Here is a 25169-nt window from a genome sequence, read left to right on the forward strand (position 1 = left end):
AACCATGACCTGTATCTAGTTCCAAGACATTTTCATTACCTCAGAAAGAAACCCTGTACATATATCAGTACTTCATTCCTTTTTATGGCTGAATAATATTCCATGGTAAGAGCACACCACATTTTGTTTATTTACTCATCAGTTGATGGATATTTGGGTTATTTCTACCATTTGTCTATTGTGAATAGTGCTGCTATGAACTTGTGTGCAAGTATTTATTTGAATACACGTTTTCAGTTCTTTATTTACCTATGAGTAGAATTACTGGGTCGTATGGTAATTCTGTGTTTAATTTTTTAAGGAACTGCCAAACTGTTTTCCACAGCAGATGTACCATTCAGATTTCTACCAGCAGTGTATGAGGATTCTAATTTCTTTGCATCCTTGCCAACACCTATTATTTTCCACTTTTTGTTAATGGCCAGTCCAGTGGGTGTGAAGTGGTATCTCATTATGGTTTTCATTTGCATTTCCGTGATGACTAATGATGTTGAGCATCTTTTCATTTGCTTTTTGGCCATTTGTTTCTCTTCTTTGGAGAAATGTCTATTCAAATTCTTTCCCCTTTAAAAAAAATTAAATTGTTTGCCTTTTTGTTGTTGTGTTTTAGGAATTCTTTACATATTCTAGATACTAGACCCTTATCAAATATATGATTTTTAAATATTCCATTGGTGGGTTGTATTTTTACTCTCTTGATAGTCTCTTTTGATGCAAAGAAATTTTTTTGATGAAGTCCAGTTTATCTACTTTTTCTTTTATTGCTTGTGTTTTTGATGTCATCTGACAAACAATTGCCAAATCCAAGGTCGTAAATACTTACCCTTAAGTTTCCTTTTAAGAATTTTATATTTTTATCTCTTATATTTAGGTCATTGATCCGTTTTGAAATAATTTTTGTACATGATGTGAGGTAAGGGTCCAACCTCATTCTTTTGCCTGTGTATATTCAGTTCTCCCAGCACTGTTGAAGATGGCCTTGGCACCCTTGTCAGAAATCAGTTGACCATATATATATGGGTTTATTTCTGCCCTTTCTGTTGTGTTTCACTGATCTGTATGTCTCTCCTTATGTCAGTTAACACATTCTTTTGATTACTGTAGTTTTGAAATTGAGAAGTGTGAGTTCTCCAACTTTGTTCTTCCTTTTCAAAATTGTTTTGACTATTTTGGGGTCCCTTGCATTTCCATATTTATGATCAGCTTTCCTGTTTTTACAAAAAAGCCTTTTGCGATTTTGATAGGGATTGCATTCAATCTAGAGATCACTTGTGGGCGGGGGGGAGCATTGCCACCTTTACAATATAAAAAGACAAAACCACAAAAACCTTACAATTTATGAGCGTGGGATGCATTTCCATTTATTTCTTTACTCTTTAATTTTTTAGTGTTTTTTTAATTTCTAATTTTAATTTTTGTGGCTACATAGTAGGTGTATGTATTTATGGGGTACATGGAATGTTTTGACACAGGCATGTAATGTGTAATAATCACATCAAGTAAAATGGGATATCCATCCCCTCAAGTATTTATCCTTTGTTATAAACTATCCAATTGTACCCTTAGTTATTTTAAAATATACAGTTAAATTATTGACTATAGTCACCCTGTTATGCTATCAAATACTAGGTCTTACTCTTTTTAATTTTTTTTTTCTTTTTTTGAGATGGAGTCTCGTTCTGTTGGCTGGGCTGGAGTGCAGTGGCATGATCTCAGCTCACTGCATCCTCCACCGCCTGGGTTCAAGTGATTCTTCTGCCCCAGCCTCCCGAGTAGCTGGGATTACAGGCACCCGCCATCATGCCTGGCTAATATTTGTATTGTTGTAGAGATGGGGTTTCACCATGTTGGCCAGGCTGGTCTCGAACTCCTGATCTCTGGTGGTCCGCCTGCCTTGGCCTCCCAAAGTGCTGGGATTACAGGCATGAGCCACCACGCCCTGTCCATTTTTTAAAACTTTTTGGTACCTATTAATAACCACTTCCAGCTTCCCCGTACCCTCTCACTATCCTTCCCAGCCTCTGGTAACCATCCTTCTGCTCTCTATCTCTGAGTTCAATTGTTTTGATTTTTAGATCCCACAAATAAGTGAGAACATAAGGTGTTTGTCTTTCTGTGCCTAGTTTATCTCACTTAGCTTATATGGCCTGCAGTTCCATCTATGTTATTGCAAATGACAGGATCTCATTCTTTTTTTTTGGCGGAATAGTACTCCATTGTGTATAAGTACCACATGTTCTTTATCCATTTATCTGTTGATGGACACTTAGGTTTCTTCCAAATTTTGGCTATTGTGAACAGTGCTGCAACAAATATGGGAGTCAGCAGTGTTTTGTAGTTTTCTTTGTATATGTCTTAGACCTTTAATTTATTCCTTATTCTTTTTGATACTATCATGTGGAATTGTTTTCTTAATTTTCCTTTTGGATGGTTTGTTGCTGCTGGGTAGAAATACAACAGATTTTTTGCTTGTTGATCTTGTGTCCTGCAGCTTTGCTGAATTTATTAGCTTCAGTAGTTTCTTTGGTATATTCTTTAGGATTTTGCATATGTAAGTTCAGTCATCTGCAATAGGGATAGTTTGACTTCTTCCTTTCTAATTTGCATGCCTGTAATTTATTTTTCTTGCCTGATTGCTCTGGTTGGAATTTCTAGTACAAAGTTGAATAGACCATGTGCTTTTAAAGATTATTTTGAGGTACCCTGGCTGTGAGTGACCTATATCTGCAAATAGTTTGTTAAAGGTAGAGGTCTCTAATGAGTTGTAAGTGGGGAGGTTGTCAGGATATAGTAGTGGTCCTCAAATCATCAGACCAGACTTCTGGTTACCCAGCCGTGTGGAAGCAGCTGTGACTGGAGAGGTAAATCTGAACACAAAGCTTCTACAGTTGACCAATACTTTGCTCCTTGCTTCTTTCTGATGGCGATAATAAACTCCAAGAGCAGATTACTAGCTGCAGTATGTTTTAAAAAGAATTAATTTCTCAGATAATATGTGTGTTGCAGTAAAGTTAGGAAATACAGAGAAACAAAAGGAAGAAACTAAAAATCACTCAAAATCTCACTGTCTACAGATCATACCAAAATGTTAACTAATAGTTGTTTTGCCTTTAGGCTTTTAAAAACACAAAAAAACTAGATCACAGTGAACATTCTCTTTTGTAACCCACATTTTAAACTTAATTATGTCATGAGTAACTTTCTGTGTCAATGAATACACTTATACAGCATTATTTTTAACATCTTCATTTTATTCTAATCATGAGGCTGTTTGTGGTACTCTGGTGTATTTGTACAGGTACCTTGTAAAAGTTTTTAAAAATTAATTTGCTTTTTATTATTTTATTTGATAAATGAGTACTATCTTAACAATTGTAAGCCATATTTTTATTTGTAAATACATATTTAGAATTTTAAAATTCCTGAAACAAAGTAACCATAACTATATATCTCTCTGACAGTGGAAAATAGGGAAGTTTTTATTTTATTTTATTTTATATTTTGGTGTCTAAGTTTTCTTTGTTCAGCCTGTCTTCCTGGTTATAATCTGTTAGACTCTGTGGTTATATATCTGACTAGTGGAAGTAAATTTCCTGTTTTGGCAACTGCTGTAGAAAGCTTGGCAGTTTCGACTTGTTTCTCTGGTTAGTTTTATCTCCTTTGTTTTCGTTCACCTAATGGCAAGTGACTCAGACAGCTCTGCTTACCCTTTACCTCTTATGCCAGAATGGTTTCCCCTTTTGACTGCTTTTGTCCAGGGCCAAGTAAGTAATTGTTATAAGAATATAAGTAATGCAAGTCTAAACCAAAGGTTGCGGTTGGGTTTTCTCTACGGTGTAAATTCTAGTCATCTCATGACAGCAGCCTAGAAAACTGTAAGGGTAAGACTTCTAAGACCAGTTTTTGAGCAAGGGGAAAAAGAAGACCATGGTCGATTGTGAATACTAGCCATAAACTTAGAATAGTGATGTGCTGATATACAAGCCAGATTGCTGTTATTTGTATTACAGGCTATGACAAGGAAGGAAATCACAGACACACAGAATAAATGTGGAGTACAGATTTGGAAATCTTGGTTTTATTTATTTTGTTTAACTTTCATTTCAACCTGTGTCAAGATAGGTGATTATTGATCTAGAATCCCTTTCTGGACTTCTAGTCTAAATAATCCTCATCATAAAATAAATCTTTTAAGTGTTTCTTTTTCCTAAATTTCTGAGTATTTTTTTCTTCTTGCCCCTAAGAACATCGTTTCTTTTTAAGAATCAGAACTCAAACCATCTGGTGTGTAATGGGACAGCCCTTCTCTTGTACTTACAGTCAGTTTCCTGCTGTAGATGTCACTGTAATATAGGTAGGTACAGGAATGCTTTAGTATACTGCCACAACAGTGTGTGCATCGGCTCTTTCCTTGTCATTTCCAGTGTCCCGTTGTATCACTTGCTCTTGTTTTCCAGTCACTTGTGTGGGTATCTTTCTCTATGTCTTCTGAGCTTTGAAGGTTTTGTGCTGTGGTTCACTAGACTCACAGAATTAGCCCTGGATTTCATCAGAATTCAAAGCCTGAGTTTGGTTCCTAGACCCAGAGTACTCTTCTATTTATTTATTATTCTTATTTTATTTTGTTTTTAGAGACTTAAGACTTGCTCTGTTGCCCAGGCTGGAGTGCAGTGGTGGTGTGACCATGGCTCACTGCAGCTTAACTCCTGGGCTCAAGCAGTGCTCCCACCTCCGCCTCAGAAAACTCTTCTTGTGGATCATTGCTGAGTTAGTTTCAATGGTTGCTTCTGAACCCAAGGGTCTTACTGAGTGGTTTTCTCTTAGACCTGAGAAGTTCTAACATAGTATTTCCCAAAAGCTTAAGATAATAAGGGAAAAATATTTAAGTGCCTGTCATGAGCCAAGAACTTTCAAGTGCTTTTAAATGTGCTATCTTTTTAAATCCACAAGCAAACAAAACAGAACTCAAACAAATAAATCTTTGTAAGATAGATGGTATCTTTATTTACAGATGAAGATACTTCTAGAGATTAACTGACTAGCCTGCAGTCACACAGGTGACTAGTGGAGCTAAGATTTAAACTTAGGTCTTTGGCCAGGCATAATGGCTCATGCTATAATTCCAGCATTTTATGAGGCCAAGGCGGGAGGATTGCTTGAGCCCAGGAGTTCAAGACTAACCTTGCCTGGTCAAGATAGTGAGACCCTGTCTCTACAGAAAATAAATAAATACATAAAAATAAAATAAAATAAAAATTAGCTGGGTGTGGTAGTGTGCATCTATAGTCCCAGCTACTGGGAGGGTTGAAGATGGAGGATTGTTTGAGCCCAGGAGGTCAAGGCTGCAGTGAGTAGTAATCATGCCACTGTACTCCAGCCTGGGCTACAGAGGTGAGACCCTGTCTTAAAAGTAATAATAATGATAATAAATAAATAAACATAGGTTCTTGACCCTAAGCCCAGTGTTCTTTCCCCTCCCCAGGCTCTTTGAGTAAGTGTCAGTCATCCTGAAAAAGTATTGAGTACTCATCCTTCTTGCATCGGTTGTAGTTGTCAGCTCCTTCAGTTTTCCATATTGGTCCTGTTGACTTAACACAACTACATGACCTAGCTTCCTTGCCTCCTAGATCCCAGAAACCTTACTTAGTAGAAACCTTATGGCTTAGTCTGTTTTGTCCTGCTGTGACAGAGTAACACAGACTTGGAAACTTACAATGAACAGAAATTTATTGGCTCACAGTTCTGGAGGCTGAGAAGGCCAATGTCAAGGTGCTGGCATCTGGTGAGGATCTTCTTGCTGTATCATCACGTGGTACAAGGGCGAGCAAGAGAGGGCTGGGGCTGAACTCACCCTTTTATAATGACATTAATCCTACCCATGAGGGCTGAGCCCTGATGGCCTAATCACCTCTTAAAGGTCCCACCTGTTAATACTGTGGTAACGGCAATTAAATTTAACATAAGTTTTGGAGCACAAACACTCAAATTATAGCACCTGGAATCCACGTTCAGTATGTTCCCTTGGCGTCTGAGGAAAGAGGGACACTAGCATTGTTATCTCCTATAAGTAAGGCTGTATTAGACTCTTTAAAAATACTCTTAGTTTTTTTTAAGCAGTCTAGTGAGATTGGTGTTATGCTTATTTTACAAATGAAGAAACTTAGGCTCAGAGAGCCATTTTCTCTGAGTATAAGAAATTTCTTCAAAAGTTAGTGAAACAATCATCAGATATATCTATAATAGCCTGGATACCCAGCCTGAGAAGTACCAGCAAGTACAGTTGAGTGCTGTTCCTCCTGGCATTGGTAATTGTTTGTAAATGACTAGAAATGTCTTTGCAGAGATGAATCCTGATAGTTGCCTTACTTGTTTTGGGATAGCATGAGATATGAATGAACAAGTTTGGTTCAGTCAAGCCCAAATTGGAAAAAGGGAGCAAACCAAATGTTTTACTGCTCCCCTCCCAGTCCCCAGTTCTGATACTGCAAGTTAAACAGGCCTAGAGAAAAGTCTACTGGTCCATCTCCAGGCCCTTGTGACGTGATACTAGAAGCCATTGAGAGGGAGTTGTATTTTCCACATTAGTAATGGAAACAGAAGCCTTCTTCAAAGGGAACTTTGCAGGCTGGGGAGGTGTTATTTGGTATGCAGTGCCTGCTTCCAATAAGCATGTTTGGATGTATTTCTGGTAACTGCTGCTATCCCTGTGAAAAAGAATGGAGTCGATCAAGAAGTATCTCCTTATTTAGACTGGATTTAAAGTATATTTACCCATGCTTATTAAAAAAGTTAGTCTGCTCATCGTTGAGTTGTTGTATTAACAGACACTATCTGACCTGTGGTCTCTTTCTTGTGTGCCGGACTCTGAGTTTCTGCCCCCTGGTGCTAGGCTGCTAATGTCAGTAGCATGCTTGTTTGGATTTGTGTAGATCCCTGTTATTTGGCTTCTGCTTAATGCTGGCCCTGTCTCTGGGTAGATTGATACCTGAAACTTTGGATGTTCTTTCCTTTTTTTCCTTTAGTCCTTGAGTCCCAAGATTATGTTCCCTTGTTTATGTGCCTATTTTTAGCTGTGGCTTTTAAATACAATACCATTCTAATACCACAACTTGGCCAAGATTCTCAGTCCTGGCATTGTTCTGTTCAGTTTATCATCTCCCTGCCTGGACTGTTGTTTTTTGTTTTTTTTTTCTGGACTCTGATTCCAGGCCAATTCTTTGTGGTTTTTGAAGTGCTGAAGGGTATCACTGAGACAGAAGTCATTAAAATACAGATCTGTTGGATAAAAGCAGTTTGCCAAATCTTATATTCATAATTTTCAAATACTTTGTTTATTTTCTGTGTGCTACTCCTTTCATGCTTTTGTGAAGTTTGAGGTGCTCGAAAAATGTGCTGAGTCGTTTGTGTATTAACTAGAAAAATAGTGCAGTTTCCATTGATGTAGCTAAGCTTTACTGCATATTTACTGCATATTTTAGTGCCATTAGCAAGTTGGAGAGTTATTCCTTAAGCCACAGTTTTGAAGATTTAATTGATTGGGTTTAGCTTTTTCTTGAATCTTTCAGTGCCTACTCTACAGATACAAGATACTTTGCTTAGCTCTGTGGGGAGATCTAAAAATGTCTACTAAGGGAAGATAGATGGCTGTACTATAAAGTAGAAAGGGGAGGAGAGGTACAAAGAAATACTACAGAAGGGTTAGTGGCTTCTGCTTCTAGTTTATACTGTCAAAGCCAATAGATTGATATTGATGATGATGATGATAGCTAACATTTATTGAGTACTTCCTACATACCCAGCATTGTTCTAAACTTTATTTATTTATTTATTTTTCAAGACGGAGTCTCGCTCTGTCGCCCAGGCTAGTGCAGTGGTGCCATCTTGGCTCACTGAAGCCTCTCCCTCCCAGGTTCAAGTGATTCTTCTGCCTCAGCCTCCCAAGTAGCTGGGATTACAGGCATGCGCCACCATACCTGGCTAATTTTTTTGTATTTTTAATAGAGACGGGGTTTCACCATGTTGGCCAGGCAGGTCTGGAACTCCTGGCCTCAGGTGGTCTACCTGCCTTAGCCTCCCAAAGTGCTGGGATTACAGGTGTGAGCCACTGTGCCCAGCCAGCATTTTATATGTATTATTTCACTTCATTCTCACATGAGATACGAATTTATGTAAGCCTCATTTTTACACATGAGGAGACTGGGACATCTCGACGTTAACTAACTTGCCTATAGCCATCTAAGTAGTAAGAATAGACCTGGGATTTGAACCTGGGGAGTCTTCTTTCCTCACCTGTGCTTCCAGCCACTGAATTGTGCTGCTTCCTCATAGCAAATGTGAGACCTTCTATGCCCTGGTCCCAACCTCCCTCTGCATTCTTATGCCACTGCTCTTCTCATTCACACTATCTTCTGGTCTTATTGAACTTCCTAGAGTTCTTTGAAGAGGACACCTCTGCTTTTTCTTGCCTTTGTGTCTTCATATTTGCTTTTTTGTCTTCCTGAAACACTTTTCTACCCCTGCCCTCTAAGACACCAGTCTCTCAGGAGCTTCCTCTCCAAGATAGAACTGTTCTGTCTTCTTTATCTAGCTCACTTTTGTTAAAATGGATTTAAAGGATGGCATCTTTCAATATTCTTGTCAGACAGCTCCTTTGGAAACCCTTCCCAGACCTCCCTGCATGGATTTGATTTCCACGCTGCTCCCTAACAGTTTACACTTACTTTACATTAGCTCTTAAGTATCACACTGAATTTGAGACCAGGGGCTTAGTCTCTTATATCAGCATATAGCCTAGTCGCCTATTTGGTGAATGAATGCTTAGTAGGCATTTAGAAATGTAAGATAAAATGCAGCTGAACTGAAAGTCCATTATTTGAAGAGCTATCCAATGATCTTGTTATTTTGCAAAAACCATCAAGGGACTTACTTTTCTTACAGTGTCTCAAGATGAGTAACCACTTAATTAAATTACTTTTGAAGAGGCCAGTTCAGTAATTCAAGACCCTTGACTAGTCTGTAATCTTATGTAAGAGAGAATTCTTAATTTTTAAAATTTTTGACCTGAAGGTCTTTGTTTTTCCTTTTTCTACTGTACTGTCCCAGGCCATTAGGTGTTCCCAAACTTTGCTCTTGAGTGGGGCCTAAGAGATCCCTTCTGGGTGTACTGCTGCAAAGCTAAGTCTTGCCCCATCTCTGGTGTAGGTCAGTTTGTTTGTGGAACTTTTTTTTTTTTGAGACAAAGTCTCACTCTGTCACCCAGACAGAGTGCAGTGGTGTGATCTTGGCTTATTGGCATGATCTCAGCTCAATAATACGATCTCGGCTCACTGCAACCTCTGCCTCCTGGGTTCAAGTGATTCTCCTGCCTCAGCCTCTTTAGTAGCTGGGATTACAGGCGTGTGCCACCATGCCCAGCTAATTTTTGTGTTTTTAGTAGAGATGGGGTTTCGGCATGTTGGCCATGCTGGTCTCGAACTCCTGACCTCAGGTAATCCGTCTGCCTTGGCCTCCCAGAGTGCTGGGATTACAGGCATGAGCCACTGCACCCAGCCTGTTTGTGGAACTTCTATCCGAAAGTCTAAAAATAACACTAATATGTCAAGAATCTTCATCCAGCTCTGCTACATTTTCTCTACCTAACCATAGTCTGGAAACCGGGATACCTTCGTCTCTTTGATTCCCTTCATTGCTTCCTCATCAAGTGTGGTCCGCTTTGACTCTTCTACGTCTCTTTAACACAGCCGCTTTTCCCTGTTTCCCCTGTTGTGGCTGTAGACCACACTGGCATCATGTCTTGCCTATACTACTGCAACAACTTATCTCCCTGTACCCATTACCATTATAAGTCCCCTCTAGTCTCTTTTTCTCCAGACAAGCAAGAATGGTCTTATATCTCAAATGGATTATTTATTTACAGGGTGGTGAGAGGGGTGAGAGGCAGTTGAGTGTGGTTATAAAAGGTCAACACGAGAGATCCTTATAGTGATGATGCTGTTCTGTATCTTGTGTCAGGGGAAACTGGACAAATTGTGGTACACTGGGATTATTTCTTGCAACTGCATGTGAGTATACTTTTATCTCAATAAAATTTCAGTGAGAAGAAGACTACTATCCTGTTTGAAACTCTTCAGTGCGTTCTTCTTCCTCTTAGAATAAACGCTAAAGTCCTTCATGTGGTGTTCTGTGATCTGCATCATCTGGCTTACCTCTCCAGCCTTGTTTATTTGATACCAGTTTCTTACTAGCTGTCTGTGTTCCAGACACACTGACCTTCTTTCACTGTCTTTAATATGCCAGGTTCTTCTCACAGCTTTCCTTCTGCCCAGGATGTTGTTAGGATGTCACAAGATACCCAGCATTTTTTTTATAGCAACCATAATTTCTATACACACGTTTATTTGTGTGGTTATTTAATTCATACCTTTACTATACTCCCTGGGGGCAGGGTCTGTGTCTTTATCCCCAGCACACAGTACATGTAAGAAACGAAAGACACTGTTTTTCTCTGTCAGCCCTTGCTGTCTTATTGGCATTTCAGGAGGACCTTGGATACACAGGCCAGGAGAGTAAGGTCCTAATCCAGAAATCTAACTTACGCTTTCCTCTCAGACCATGAGTTTGAATTTCTCTCACATTGAGAGATATGATACCCTATCTAAAAATGAACTCTTTCAGGTCACAGGGGCATTTATTAGAGGAGGGACAGGGTATGACTGAGCAAGGTGAGTACTCTTATCCTGATGTCTGAATCTACCAAAGATCCACCTCAGGCTCTGGCTTGCTGCTTTCTGGGAGAGGGCTACCTTTGGATATTTGGGTATGTGGAGTTAATTAACTTGGAGCTGAAATTCATCAGCTTTCTGAAGGATCATGGCTCTTTTCATTGGGGTGACAGAATCCTATGTTGCCATACCGAGTCTTGGCCTACCAAAAGTAATGTCTCAGTTGTATGAGTGTGGGTGTATGATTTGGTGACTAGGAATTGCTAGTGTTCTTAGTTGTGAACAATAGAATCTACCCCAGGTAGTTTAAATAAATAGTAGGAGGTATTGGTTAGCATTTACAATTTTTGCACATGGAATTTCTGGAAAGACCAGACAATTAATCTTGGAATCTGACACAGGTGGAAGCAGTGCAATCAGGAGAAATGCTCAGTGACACTGAAGGACTGTTTGGGCAGAGGGCCACGGCTGCTGCTGCTCGCCGTGAAGTTAGAGATCAGACATCAGAACTTCTGCTAAGTTGCTGCGGAAAAACCATATGCCTTCCTGACTGACTGTGTTTGATACAAGAGCTCTGGCTTCCAAATTACAGTGTGCCACTTCAGGCTCTCAAGTCCTGCACAGGTGTACCTGCTTGGTAGAAACTGTGTCACATGTGAGACCTTGGCTGCAGGGGAATCCAAGAAATACAATTTTTTTAGCTCTCCACTCTAGTGTGCAAGAAAGTGTGCTAGAACCTGATGCTATGTGAGCTATTCTTCCTTGTCTGCTATAGAAGGTTAAAGGTTGACAGACCTCCTTTGCCAGTGAATGTTTTACTTGAATTTAGTGCAAATGATTGAGCTTGGTACTACCTATTAGGAATTTAACATGGAAATATATAATGTGAAACAACGTCATGATGTTCCTTTAGATTTTCAAGTGGTGGATTTTGCCTGTACTGAGTTATGTAATTTATAAATCTATATGGTTTTGCATAATAGCCATATATTCACATACTCATTTGTGGAATGTTGTTATGACCACCAATTGTGGATTATCTCGTACTAACATGAGACCTAGTCATACAACATAGCCTAAGACAGTCAGATCAGGGAGCTCACAGACTTGATGTGGTAGTGTTTTTCAATAGAAGTATGCATTAAAATCAACTTGTTAACAAATGTAAGTGTGGGACTCCAAGTTTACATGTGTAGTGTCTGCCACATCCACCAGCATTAAGTTCCCAAAGGAGGAAGGTATACAGAGAGTCAAGGGATTTGCTTTTTTAGCACACTTTCATGTCAATTCTTAATGGTTCTTCCTTGGTGAAGAACCACTTATTCAGTGGGTCAGTAGTAACCATTTTATTTTGTTGTTGTTGAAAATGTCGGACTGTGTTTAAATTTGCAACCATTATTTCCTACTTTAAAGAGTTTTGAAAATGGATGCTTCTTTTACAGGGGCAGAGTTACCAGGGCAGGTTATCTCCATGGCAGCTTCTACTCTGGCAAACTTGGCCATCTCTATCACAGGGTATGAATCAAGCAGTGAAGACCAGCCCTCCACTCAGCCTGCAGGTGACTGATGTTCTGGTGACATTCAAGGTTATTCTGGAAAATGAAATGTACATAGAAAGTAAAATTCAGGACACCAGCATCACAAAATGCTACTTACTCCTGCTGATCCTTCATTTATTCTCTTTGGTTCCTATTTTTATGCCCTTTTCCCTCTCATCTTTGTTCTCATATATCACTTTTTAAATACATTTAATTATGTAACTTCTTGAGTTTCTTACCTTGGTTCTTTGTTCTTTCCTTTTTAAAAAAGGCTTTTCTTATTTTTCTTCTGTTATTCATTGCTTTTGTTTTTCTTATTTTCCTTTTCTCCGTCTCCATTTACCTTTCCCACATTTCCCTCCACTTTACGCATATCTTATCTTGATTTCTTATTTTCCATTTCTTTCTTCTACAACTGTCAGTTCTCCTCCATGATTTTATTTTGCCCTGTCTCTTCCTGTTGTTTTTTCTTTCTTTTGTTCCCTTTTCCCAACTCTTTTTTTGGGGAAGACTTTTATTTTCCATCTTGCAATCATCCATTTCTCTGTCATTCTTTCTCTGAAAGTTTGCATGCTTCATGTGTTAATATATTGACCCCTCAAACAGACCCCTCTGGTTGTTTTGGACTCATTGTCCTGTGTGGCCTGGCTTTGGGAATTGCAGGCTCCTGAGGAATCCAGCTGGTAGATATACCAGTTGTAGAGTCATGCTGTACTCTTGCAGAGTTCCAGAATGTAAAAGGCCACCTTAGTCTGTGCTGAGAGATCCATTAGTGCCAGAGGTATTTGGAGTTAGGGAATATTTAGAGTGAATTCTCCTTGAAGAACTGACTTTAGAAATGTCAGCTAAGATAAAGGAATTTGGTGTAGTAGGAACACTTATTTTTCTTGCACATGGAATTGTGTTTCCAAAGTGGAGAGGAAATGATGTTTTGGTTTTGGGCTCATTCTTCCAAATATCTGTCACACCCACCATCATGAAGTTTCCAAATTAGAAAGATAACTCAGAGCAAAGTCAAACAAAAGCATCTGTTAACTAGCTTGGGCTTTAGCCCTGCACTTTTAAGGGTAGAATGTTGGTCCTAGTGAGGTGAGCTGACTTACCAGGGTGCAAGTGATCTCAGTAGTAAAAATTGACTCACAGCTAAACTTTTAACATTAAAAACACTAAGGAAATTATGATACAGCACTTGGTGGGCTACTGTGTGGTTGCTTATGAAAATTATGAAACAACAGGGAAGTCATTCATTCACTTATTTAGTGAGCACCTCCTATATATGAGATACTATTGTATGTGCCAGGAATTCAGTGGAGGGAGAACAAAACAGACAAGGTCTTAGCTCTGGTGGAGCTGACTTTCAACTGAAGAGAAAGAATGAGAAAGGATAAGTAGAACATGCTACAACTATGTAAAAGACCAGGGGGAAAATGTGAGGTTGGGATTATGGGAGTTCTTATTTCTTTTCTCTTTTTTCTAGACTTTTTTTCTGACGTATGATACTTTTGTAATTAACAATCCACACATTCAACATGACATATTTTTGTAATTAATATTTTTTTCTAATGGAAGGCAAAATGCAAGTTTTAGGATCTTAATAATTTTCATTATTATAGTATATATACAGTAATACTACTTTAAGAGTTTTATAATTTCTGATGTGTATGGTATATCTTATTAAAACTAGGAAATAGAAATAATAGCACCCTATAGTAAAATGTAACATGGTGGTTGCATTGTTAGAAAACAGTGTCTTATGTGAAATAATCCAGTATGGTTTCCTTTATTTGAAAATCCTCACCCGAGAAATCTGTCATTGTTTTTGTATCTCATTCATGTTTTATATCTTCTGTTTGAAAGCCCTGGGTTCTTGTAAGATTGGTTGGTTCCATTTTAGGTGAAATAACACTGAAAAGTCTTCTTGTGTCAGAAATGTATATAAATACACCTAATCTAAAGTTCTATTGAAAGAAAAGGGATTTTTAAATATAGAAATTCTAGTATATGTTAGCATTTGTTTCTTTAAATAGTTTGAATAAGTTTTATGGGATAATTATAATTCTCAGCTACTTTGTCATGTATTTTGTTTTAACGACTCCCAATTCTATCACCAGCTAACTTACTCTTCCTAAATTCAAGCTCTGTTGACATTGTAATTCTCCATGTTTTTCAGTGCATATGCAAACATAGGTCCAAATATTTTTGTCTTTTTTAACCGGATGTAATCATACCATATCAGCACATTTTGAAGGCCTGAAACAGGCTAGCCTAATGAGTGGCTCTGTATTCCCGTTTCCTCATGTGGACTAATGCGGTGTGTGGTGTTTTTCTTTCCCTTTTCAGAAGCAGTGGACAGGGGAGAATCCGCTCCAACATTGTCCACCTCCCCTTCACCCTCCTCCCCTTCGCCCACTTCCCCTTCACCTACTCTGGGCAGACGAAGGCCTGAAATAGGAACGTTTCTTAGAAAGAAGAAAACTAGTGACATCTACTTTGTGTCTCTGGTTTGGGCCATTGTCGTCGTGCAGATCTGGTTGAACCTGTGGATTGTGCAGTTGCTGCCAGTGCCGATTGCAGGTCGTTATCTGGTTAAGTACGATCTCGTCTTGTCTTTGAAGATTTTTTTCTTCTTTTTTCACTTTTGGATTTTAATATTTGAGATACATTTACCATCTTGCAAAGTAAAACAATCTTATGTTTGCATTTAAATAGTAAACAAACACCATTTGGTTAATTTATTACTTTGATACATCTTTAATATTTCACTTTTTTTTTTTTTTTTTGAGACGGAGTCTTGCCCAGGCTGGAAGTGCAGTGGCACCATCTCAGCTCACTACAAGCTCCACCTCCCGGGTTCATGCCATTCTCCTGCCTCAGCCTCCCGAGTAGCTGGGACTATAGGTGCCCACCACCACACCTGGCTAATTTCTTTTTTATTTTTAGTAGAGACAGGGTTTCACCATGTTAGCCAGGATAGTCTCGATCTCCTGACCTCGTGATCTGCCCATCTCGGCCTCCCAAAGTGCTGGGATTATAGGTGTGAGCCACCGCGCCCGGCCAGTATTTCACTTTTAAGCTCAAAAAATGTGTTTAGCTTCTTACAATTTCATGTAGTATTTGAGATTAATAGCTCCATAGAGAGATTTGATTGTTTAGCCATCCATGATTCTGTGAAGGAGAATGTTAACAATATCTGTGTTTTGGAATTTGAAGATCGGATGATTTTTTGTTTTTTTTTTGAGACGGAGTCTCGCTGTGTCACCCAGGCTGGATTGCGGTGGCGCGATCTCAGCTCACTGCAGCCTTTGCCCCCTGGGTTCAAGCAATTCTCCCACCTCAGCCTCCTGAGTTGCTGGGACTACAGGCATGCACCACCACCCCTGGCTAATTTTTTGTATTTTTAGTAGAGATGGAGTTTCACCATGTTGGCCAGGCTGGTCTCGAATCCTTACCTTAAGTCATCCGCTCACCTCCGCCTCCCAAAGTGCTGGCATTACAGGAGTGAGCCACCGCGCCTAGCTGAGACTGAATGATTTTTGAGAGCTACTCTTAGGGAAGCACGTTTTACCTTGCCTTTTTCATTCAAAGGAAATGTAGGCTTTGAGAAATATATGTATGCAAAGTCTTGTGATTTGTTTGGCAGAAAAATTAAATTACATGTATATCTATATTATATGTATTACATCAAAATGGAATCATAGTTTTCCATAATCCATTAAATCAGGTCTTTGTATCTTAATGCTGTGGTAATTTAAGGCCCACCTCTATTGTTTTGATTCTCTCTAAAACTGTCTTTCTTCTAAGACTAGAAAGAGCAAGGAAGAGTTTTCTCTGACAGGTGCATTGTGGAAACATCTTTTACCTAATATTTTCCTGATTATTTGGGCTCTCTTCTTATGGCAGCAATATTTTGTGCCAAATTTATTAAGTCCTTAGTGGCTGCTGTGGATTTTGCCTTCTGAGTACCTTCTACATTTGATTACTCCTCATTTCCTATGTCAAGGTTTTTCACTATTGATTAAAACGTAATCTGATTTTTGGAAGCTGCTCTCCACTGTGGTCTAAAAGTCTAAACTTATTAGCCCATTTACCTTCTAGATCATTAGTTTTCATCACTTATTTTTATTTTTCCTCACTCAATTGGATAGTTAATTAAATAGGCATTATTTTTTAACATTTATTATGACCAGAGCATGGTATAGTAGTGCCTGTCCTCAGGGAGCATGCAATATAAATGGTTGAAGTTTGTATCTGTATTTTTTTTTTTTTTTTTTTTTTTTGAGACAGGGTCTCACTTTGTCACCCATTCACCACAGCCTCCATCTCTCAGGCTCAAGTGATCCTCCTGCCTCAGCCCCCCAGATAGCTGAGACTACAGGTGCGTCCACTGGCTATTGTTTTGTATTTTTTGTAGTTTGCCATGTTGCCCAGGCTGGTCTCAAACTCCTGGACTCAAGCAATCCTCACACCTTGGCTTCCCAAAGTGCTGGGACTACAGGTTTGAGTCACCGTGCCCGGCCTATATGTGGTTCTTCTGTCCTCAAACAGAACTTCTGTTAGGCAGTTGGAACAAGATACAGCTTTAATTAAGCAAGTCACAGAGCAGATACCATGGGCATGCTTCCTGTTAAACTGAGTGGAACAGTTTAAATTGCTCTTCTAGATTGTTCCATACTTTTTTTTTTTTTGAGATGGAGTCTCGCTCTGTTGCCCAGGCTGGAGTGCAGTGGCGGGATCTCGGCTCATTGCAAGCTTCACCTCCTGGGTTCACACCTCCTGCCTCAGCCTCCTGAGTAGCTGGGACTACAGGTGCCCGCCACAACGCCTGGCTAATTTTTTGTATTTTTAGTAGAGACGGGGTTTCACTGTTAGCCAGGATGGTCTCGATCTCCTGACCTCGTGATCCGCCCGCCTCGGCCACCCAGAGTGCTGGGATTACAGGCGTTGAGCCACTGTGCCCGGCCCTGTTCCATACTTTTTTTTTTCCAGATGATTTTATTATGCTGGCAAACTGTGTGTCAAATGCTGTTGCAACTCTCTTTTCCTTAAAGTTTGTTAGCAGGAATTTCATTTCTCTTAGTCATAGCTTAACCTTCTAGTCATCATAGGAATTTGACATGATCTTGGGAGAGCAGGCTGTGAATAAGGTGGCCCCTAAAAGCTTTTCTACAGCTTGTAATTACCCTGGACTTACTGAAACTATAGGAGTTCTTCTAGGGCTTTTGTAGGGATTTAAAAATGGTAATAAAGGAATTGTTGAACTTGTGTGTAACACTGAGCTCATGGTTCAAAACAGCAAATTGTGAACCTTTAGGTTGCAAGGCCAGAGCTAAGAACACAAATCTGTAGAGTTAGGGAAATTATATACTGATTGAGATACAGGGTCCAAACTTGAAGGCAAGCCTCACAGTTGAGTAACACTTCTTTCTGGCCCTATCACCTTCTTAATTGGCTTCTAACAGGAAGCTTAACCTCTACTTAAAGAGCCACTTCACTGCCCAACTCCAGGAGGAGACAGTGTGGTTTGAGAGTGGTCCCCACTGAAGTTGCCGTGCACAGCCTTGGGCCATTTGTAGCAGCCCTGCTAGTATTCAGCTTGCTTCTCTACTGAACCCTGGCATCTGTTCAGATGTTGAGAGCAGCATCAAATGGGGAAATAGGAACAACATTACTCTGCAGTGGTACAAAATCATGATGCGTATGGAATACCTTATACTTTTCTGGTCACTAAATAACGAGCAACTAAAGAAAAGAAGAACATTTGACAAGAACAGCTATAAAAGCCAAGGAGATGAGAAAATGTCAGGGGTTTGTATTATTTACCCAGGAAGGGGGAATATGCAAGGGGCCAGAATTGTAGTCACTGAAATCTTCACGATGAGAGTATCTTTTGTTTATGTGGGCTGTAAAATAATCCCTGACTCTACAAGGATTCAGACTTCACGAAGAAGATAATATATAGGCAGGTGGGGATGGTTTGAAAAGTTACTTGGTCCAATTCCATCTGTGTGGAGTACTTTGAGTCCCACCCTGCTTTTTAACATTGATCTTCTTTTTAATACTAGCTTTGTTGTTTTAGAAAGGTTTTGTGAAATTAAGGTACCTTTTCATGTTACAACTTGTTAATCTATATTTTGTTTATATATGTATTTTTTGTCTTTTTTTAGTCTGGATACTCAAAAAGCTTGTCATTCACTTTGGAGTTGTGGATTTCCTAGAGAAACGCTACCATGTGTGGTGGGGCGTTATAGAAAGCTTCCTGAAGGAGCGGCAGGGAGCTCTCGCGCCTTGGCCCATTGTCGGGCTTGGAAAATTCTTGTTAAAAGTTGATAGCAAGGTATTGTATTTTAAGGACTTGGGCTGTCTTAATGGAGTTAATATATTTCGTGGTTTGAACTTTTCCATTCTATGGTGTTTATATTGTAACTGTTGATAACACATTTAATATCTAATTCTATGATGAAAGTTTAATGTTTAAAATTATGGTTTACACAAGGATAAGATGGGTTTACTTTAAATAAGGCTTGTGTAAGTATTTTTTCCTCATAAAAATGGGAGAAATGGATTTTCTGATTTAATTCCCTCATTATATTAGGACCAAATTGAAATCCAGAGAGGTTAAGCGACTTGCCTAAAATTATGTAGCTACGTAGTGGCTCAGTTTAGTGAATATTTTTGGAGTAATTACCATATGTCAGATACTGTATTAAGTCCTACAGAAAATCACATGAATCATGGAAAACCAGATACAGAAGCCTTGTTTATTGGGGAAAGACAGCAGTTGATAAAAATTCAGAGATGGCGGTTAGATTTAGAGCCTTAGTGGTTAAAGAGCATGGACTATGAATCCATGAAGTTTCCTAACCTTTCTGTGCCTTGGTTTCCATACCAGTAAAATAGGTACAATAGCACCTACCTTGTAGAATGGTGGTAAGGGTTAAATGAGGTAATATATGTAAAATCCCTAGATCATTGCCTGGTACACAGTAAGCTCTATGTAAGTATTAGGAATTTGTGTAGGAAAAGTGTGTATGGGATACAGTGGCAGCACTGAGCAAGAAATGACTCACTGTTCATAGAGTCATGAGAAAGGGAAGGTTAGCAGAGGAAGTGATACTGGAGCAAGTTTTGAAGCACAGGCGGGAGTTTCTTAGGTAGACATGGCCAGAAGGGCAAGCAGACGGAGCAGTGCAAAGGCATGGAGACACTAAGCCTACGAGCATGCAGGTTATTTTATGTATTTTTAATTGTTGGATTCCCAACAAAGATGTGGTTATCATCATTTCAATCATTATATATCTTAAAGGAATACTACATTCTCTTGATTTTAAAACTTTGATGTGTTACAGTTTTTCCGTCCCTAGTTTTTCCTTTGTCTGGGACGGTTTCCTTCTCATGCTTTCCTTTTCTTTTCATACTATGGTTGCATTCTCTAATGATACTCCACTGTTCTTATCTTCTCTTTCTCACCTTACCCCCTATCCTCAAGCTCTGGCACTGGCTAAATAAGAAGGTAAATGAACACCCAGATGTTGGTTTTTACTATTGAATTCCGTAATGCCCCTGTATCGCCTTTTTCACTCTATGTTTCTGTCCATGTGTCAAACTAAGTTTTTGTTTTCAAAGTTTTAATTATAAGCTATGGAAGGTTGTGAAGCATGAATACTATCACAGTATAATTTGGTAAAAACTCAGCAAAGGCTGTCTAGCATATGGATGGTATCTCCTTGCTCAGGTGTTTATAAGAAGTTCTGTCTCATAGTCCTTTTGTCCCCTGTAAATCCAGTTCTGTAAATGTGGCTCAGCCTGATATTCTAGTCTCCTTTGATGTGTGAAAACACATTAGGCAATAGTTATTGTAAGGGCAAGAGAGAACTCTCTGTTTGATACTTTTTCTATAAAAGACACAGGAATTTTTTAAAAAGACAAATCTGTGAAATTATGGTTTCCTTGGCAGATAATTTTATATATTGTCTTTTTTTAAATAACTAGTATTTCAAGATTTATTTTTAACTTAAAACAGATAGTAGTCATGACCTGTGACATCGAATTTTGTGTTTTCTCCAAGGTATGAGGTTGTGTCTATGGTAAATGCTTCACATGATTGGTATGGCATTATAATAGGCACACTTTTAATAACTTCAATAAAGGCTAATCCAGATACATTAGGAATGTTGTACCTCGACATATAGTCCACATATTGTAATGTTTAAATTAATTTTAATGAATTAAATAGCCAGGCCTTGTGGCACACACTTGTAGTCCTAACTACCCAGGAGGCTGGGGCAGAAGGATTGTTTGAGCCCAGGATTTCAAGGTTGTAGTGAGCAATAATTGCACCATTGCACTCCAGCCTGGGTGACAGCAAGACTCTGTTTTTTAAAAAAATAATAATTTCAATGAATCTCTAGGACAGATAGCAAGAGATGACATCATTTATATATGTTGTGTTTAAACATAGTAAAACTATATATATGTCTTTTGTGGAAATATTATATCAGGCCTTAAGAAAGATGTAGTACTTCTTGAAAATAGATCAAAATGAGACTTTTGGATGGGTTAGGATTTCATTTTTTTCTGTTGAAATAGAGGAGAGGGGAGACTTGACAATGCCTAAAGTTTTAAACTTGAGTTGAAAAGAAGCATTGTGTAAAATAAACACTCCCACACTCTCACATGGTTGTATGTATCTCCATTCCCTATAAAACTAGTATGGGTAAGTGAGTTCAATCCTTGGCAAATGATGTGCAAATATAAGTCACGTTTTAAAATTTTGACCAAAGAAGGTGGTTTCTAAAAAATTTTTATTTGTTTTAATTGTTTTTTAGAGACAGGGTCTTGCTCTGTTGCTCAGGCTGGAGTGCAGTGGCACAGTGAAAGCTCACTGCAACTGTGAACTTGGGCTCAAGCGATGATTTTGTACTTTTCTTCAATTTGCGTTATATTGAAATGAAATTGCCCTCAAGAGATGGGGGAAAGGAGAATTAAATTCATTGGATTAAATTTGATTTAACCTTCAGTGGACTAAATGAGCTAGATTACCTAGTTTATGAGCCTACTTCATAACTGAATCATCGAGTTAATTTTAAAAGATCTCTAAGATCAAGTACTTTTTTTCTTTCCTTTGATGATTCCATATAACATAGTAAAGCATTGGTGTAAAGATAGAGTAACTGCTTGAGATTTCGAGCGGGTACATTCCAAGAAAGGACATACATAAGTTGAGAACTATTTTATTACATTACATCTCACAGTCAGAAAATTGCAGCACTGGGTAATGTTGGTATGTAGAAATTTCAAGTGGAGTGAATTAGGAAACCAATTCAAGAGAAGAGAGGGTGAGAGAGCACACATGGGTTAATTGAAATGTAACCCATTTCTCAAGAGTTACTTGTTTTATTTCTTTTCCTTTTTTTTTTTTTAAATTTGAGACAGGATCTCGCTCTGTCACCCAGGCTGGAGTGCAGCGACGTGATCTTGACTCACTACACAACCTCCACCTCCCAGGCTCAAGCAATCCTCCCACCTCAGCCGCCTAAGTAGCTGGGACCACAGGTGTGCACCACCATGCCTGGTGGTTTTTTGTTTTTTTTTTTTTTTTTTTTTTTTTTTTTGTATTTTTAGTAGAGATGGGGTTTTGCTATGTTGCCCAGGCTGGTCTTGAACTCCTTAGCTCAAGTGATCAGCCTGCCTCAGCCTCCTAAAGTGTTAGGATTATAGGTGTGAGCCACTGCACCTGGCTTTGTTTTATTTCTTAGTATTGATTATTTGCACTAAAACTCAAGTGGAATTTTGTTTAAAAACAAAGCAAAATGAAAAATCTATAGGCCCAGAATAATGAAAGAGAAGAAAAACTCAGTAGTGGAATACTTTATTAATAGCTTGATAAATAAGGCCAGTTAGTGTAGAAGTTTTAGAGTATCTTTTGGTGTAACTATAAATTTACTGACATCTCTAAATTTAAAAAATGCATGCCCTTCATTCACATTTGAAACATTCGGAATGTCATTTTAAAATTACTTCTATTTTTTTGAAAAATAAACTTTAAAAATTAAAGTAACTTCTCAGTCTTTCAGCATGGAAAGATTGGGGACATTTAGAGACTTGGTAATTTCCATGCGAGGGCAGGTGGATTGAGTTCCTTTGCCCAAAGCAGAACGTGGGACAGGATCAGCCTCGTGAGATAGCACCTCTGGCCTTTGTTCCCCTTCTCCATTGCTTCCTCTCTTTATGTTTCTCTTCCTATCTCTCCGAGTTGCTGTTTCTTTGTGAGTCTTTTTCTATTCAGTCTTTCTGGGAGTTGGTTCATCTTTTCCTCCATCTAAGTTTTTTATCCTCTTTGCTTTTTTTCCTCTTTTGGTCCTTAGTTTTATGTATCAACTCCCCCCGCCCCCATTTTTTTTTGCTTGACCTTCTCTGTTTCCTTTTATTCTTGAATAAATCTTAGTCTCTGTTTCTCTTTCCCACTCTTTCCTGTCTCTTACTGTCTCCCTTCTTGTCCTGTTCTCAGCTGACTTAACTGGCCACATGTGACGAAAACAACAACTTCTTAGCTTCTTTTTTGAGCATCTTAAATAATTTTGTTTATTTTAAATTTCAATGAAACATCCAACCCTCACTGTCATCCCTTGCATATACGTTTTTATTTAGGTGACTGTGAATTTTTTTCAACCTTTATGGCTTGTGATAGAAAAATTTTACCCTAACTTAAAACTAAAAAATTGGATATTGTAATGTCAATGTACCTAATATGTTTTTGAATATTCTATGTTTTATATGTTAAAAATACTCAAACATGTTTCTAAGTAGAATATCATTTACATTTAAAAATACATTTCAGGATATGACTTTTCTGAAAAAAAAATAGAGGCTCTACATTATTTTCAGAAATTGTAATTTGTGGATACAAATACAGTCTTAATTCTGAAATTATTTTATTTATGCTTGCTTATTCAAACACATAGTAATTGAATGCTTACCACGTGCTAAGCACTTAAGATTTTGGAGATACAAAGAGGAGTGATACAAACCTAGCTCTTTCCCCAGGAAGCTGCCTTGATAACTAGTTTTCAATTGGTTTCTGATTGAAAGTTTTCAGTTTCATTGATTTTAGAATTTAACTTCAGAATATGACATCTGACCTTCCATATCTTAGAAACCTGTTATTCCTTTTTTTAAGTCTCTGCATTGTCTTTGATGCCTTGGTAGCATGCACTGAAAATTAACTCTTCTGTTTGAAGCTGTAATTGTCAAGATTAAAGATTAACTTTTTATCTTTGAGTTCACTTTAGCATTGATCTCTTAGTGACAGTGCCCTTGATGAAAAACAGATAAGGGGGGCACAAGCTTATAAACGTCAAGTGAAAGTAAATGCTGCAGAACTCATGTTGTTTTTTTAACCAACATTCTTTGCTTATGGATGTTTAATTCACTGGAGAGCATAAATCAGATCTAAATTAAGAATAACTTATTTAGCAATGCTGTTGCTCACCTTGGGGTTGAGCAGTGCATTGTGTTTCAGCAGTTATTAATCTAGTTAAATGTAGTTTTGAAATGTTAGATGGTAGCTTTGCATGAAAGGAATTCTAGCAATCTATCAAGTATATATTCTGAAAACACAAGTTGTTTAAAATGTAGGATTATTTGTGGTTGTGAAAGATGAAGGAAGTTATAGCAAGACAATGTCAGATAGCATTTAGGGAAAGCACAGTTTTAATAATTGATTAAGAAACAGCTACTACATTGATTATATCAATTATAGTCATGTCATAAAGCTTATGTTTTCAGAAGAATAGAAACTTCAAGTAGAATATCAGATTTTAAAAAGCATTTTATTATGTAGTATGAAATATTTCAAACATAAAAAGATGTAAAGACTATCTGCCAATGACTCCCCCCTTAATAAAACAAATTAACCTGAAGGCTGTTTTGTGCCCCTCCTTGGTTGTGCATTCACCTCCCAACCCCTCGCTCCTTGGGCAACTGTTATCTTTGTTATTTGTCATTGCCTTAACATTAGGTTTTTTTATTACTGCTTTTGTAATTCTAATGATATCAAATGGAAAAAATATTTTGAATGCAACTCCTCTTTTAATTTGCTCCAATTTTATCTGTATTTTTTAGTCCATGCCTGTATTATAAGTATTATAAATACTATCTGTATATACTTTTGCTAAAGTCGTGTGTATTTGTTAAACTGATGATACAGCTTCATAAGATTTTCGGTCAGCTAATGGATTGTCAATATTTTGTTTAGAATACATACCAGGTTATAAATTACAATTTGAAACATAGATATCCTTATAGTTTGAGAATTTGAACATAGATATAGGTTATGTTGAAATCGACTGCCTTTTTCTTAGCTATGACAGTAATAAACTATATAACAACAGCAGTAATGAGTACTGTGAAGTTTTTAAAGTTGCTTAAAGCTTTTATTGCTTTAATTATTATGCCATAATTTGCTTTGCCATGCTGGAGATCCTGTTTTGTCTTTATGACAATTGAGTATATGTATTTTTAAAGTTCTACTTTAAAGATAAGTAATTCTCTTTTTCATTTTTGTGCAGATGATCATCTGGTTGGAGAAGATGTTAGATAAAATAATTAGCATTTTCATCATATTTTTGTTAGTGATAGGAACTCTTCTTTTAGCCCTACTCCTGACTGCAAAGGTAGAGTACAGTGATTATTATTCTCATTAATAAACCCTTAATTGTTAGAATTGTAGTCTGGATAAAAAGCTAGCAGAAGCGGCATGGAAAATGTTAACTTGACTTAAAAGTATGTACAATAGCTAAAGGATTTATGCTTTGTATATTACTAATTTTGCCATGAATTTGCCTAGTATATTTTCTTTTCAGACCTCTTTTACATGCATTTTTATTTTATCGAAACCCTTGGGAGTAAATAC

General features: G+C 38.0%; 1 protein-coding gene across 6 annotated transcripts in view; it reads left to right on the top strand.

Annotated features, from left to right (window-relative positions):
• TMEM245 (transmembrane protein 245) overlaps positions 1-25169 on the top strand; it is a 106780-nt gene that overhangs the window by 14253 nt on the left and 67358 nt on the right. Inside the window, exons 4-8 of one of the 6 annotated variants that reach the window (XM_003810893.5) lie at positions 12164-12280; positions 14600-14833; positions 18424-18593; positions 19746-19769; positions 24826-24930. In XM_003810893.5, the coding sequence (XP_003810941.4) occupies positions 12164-12280; positions 14600-14833; positions 18424-18593; positions 19746-19769; positions 24826-24930 (650 nt within the window). The remainder of the gene's footprint in view (positions 1-12163; positions 12281-14599; positions 14834-18423; positions 18594-19745; positions 19770-24825; positions 24931-25169) is intronic. The other 5 variants (XM_014346231.4, XM_014346232.4, XM_055117755.2 and 2 more) reach the window with 5 other exon arrangements.

This window comes from Pan paniscus, chromosome 11, assembly GCF_029289425.2.
Source record: "Pan paniscus chromosome 11, NHGRI_mPanPan1-v2.0_pri, whole genome shotgun sequence".
NCBI lineage: Eukaryota > Metazoa > Chordata > Mammalia > Primates > Hominidae > Pan > Pan paniscus.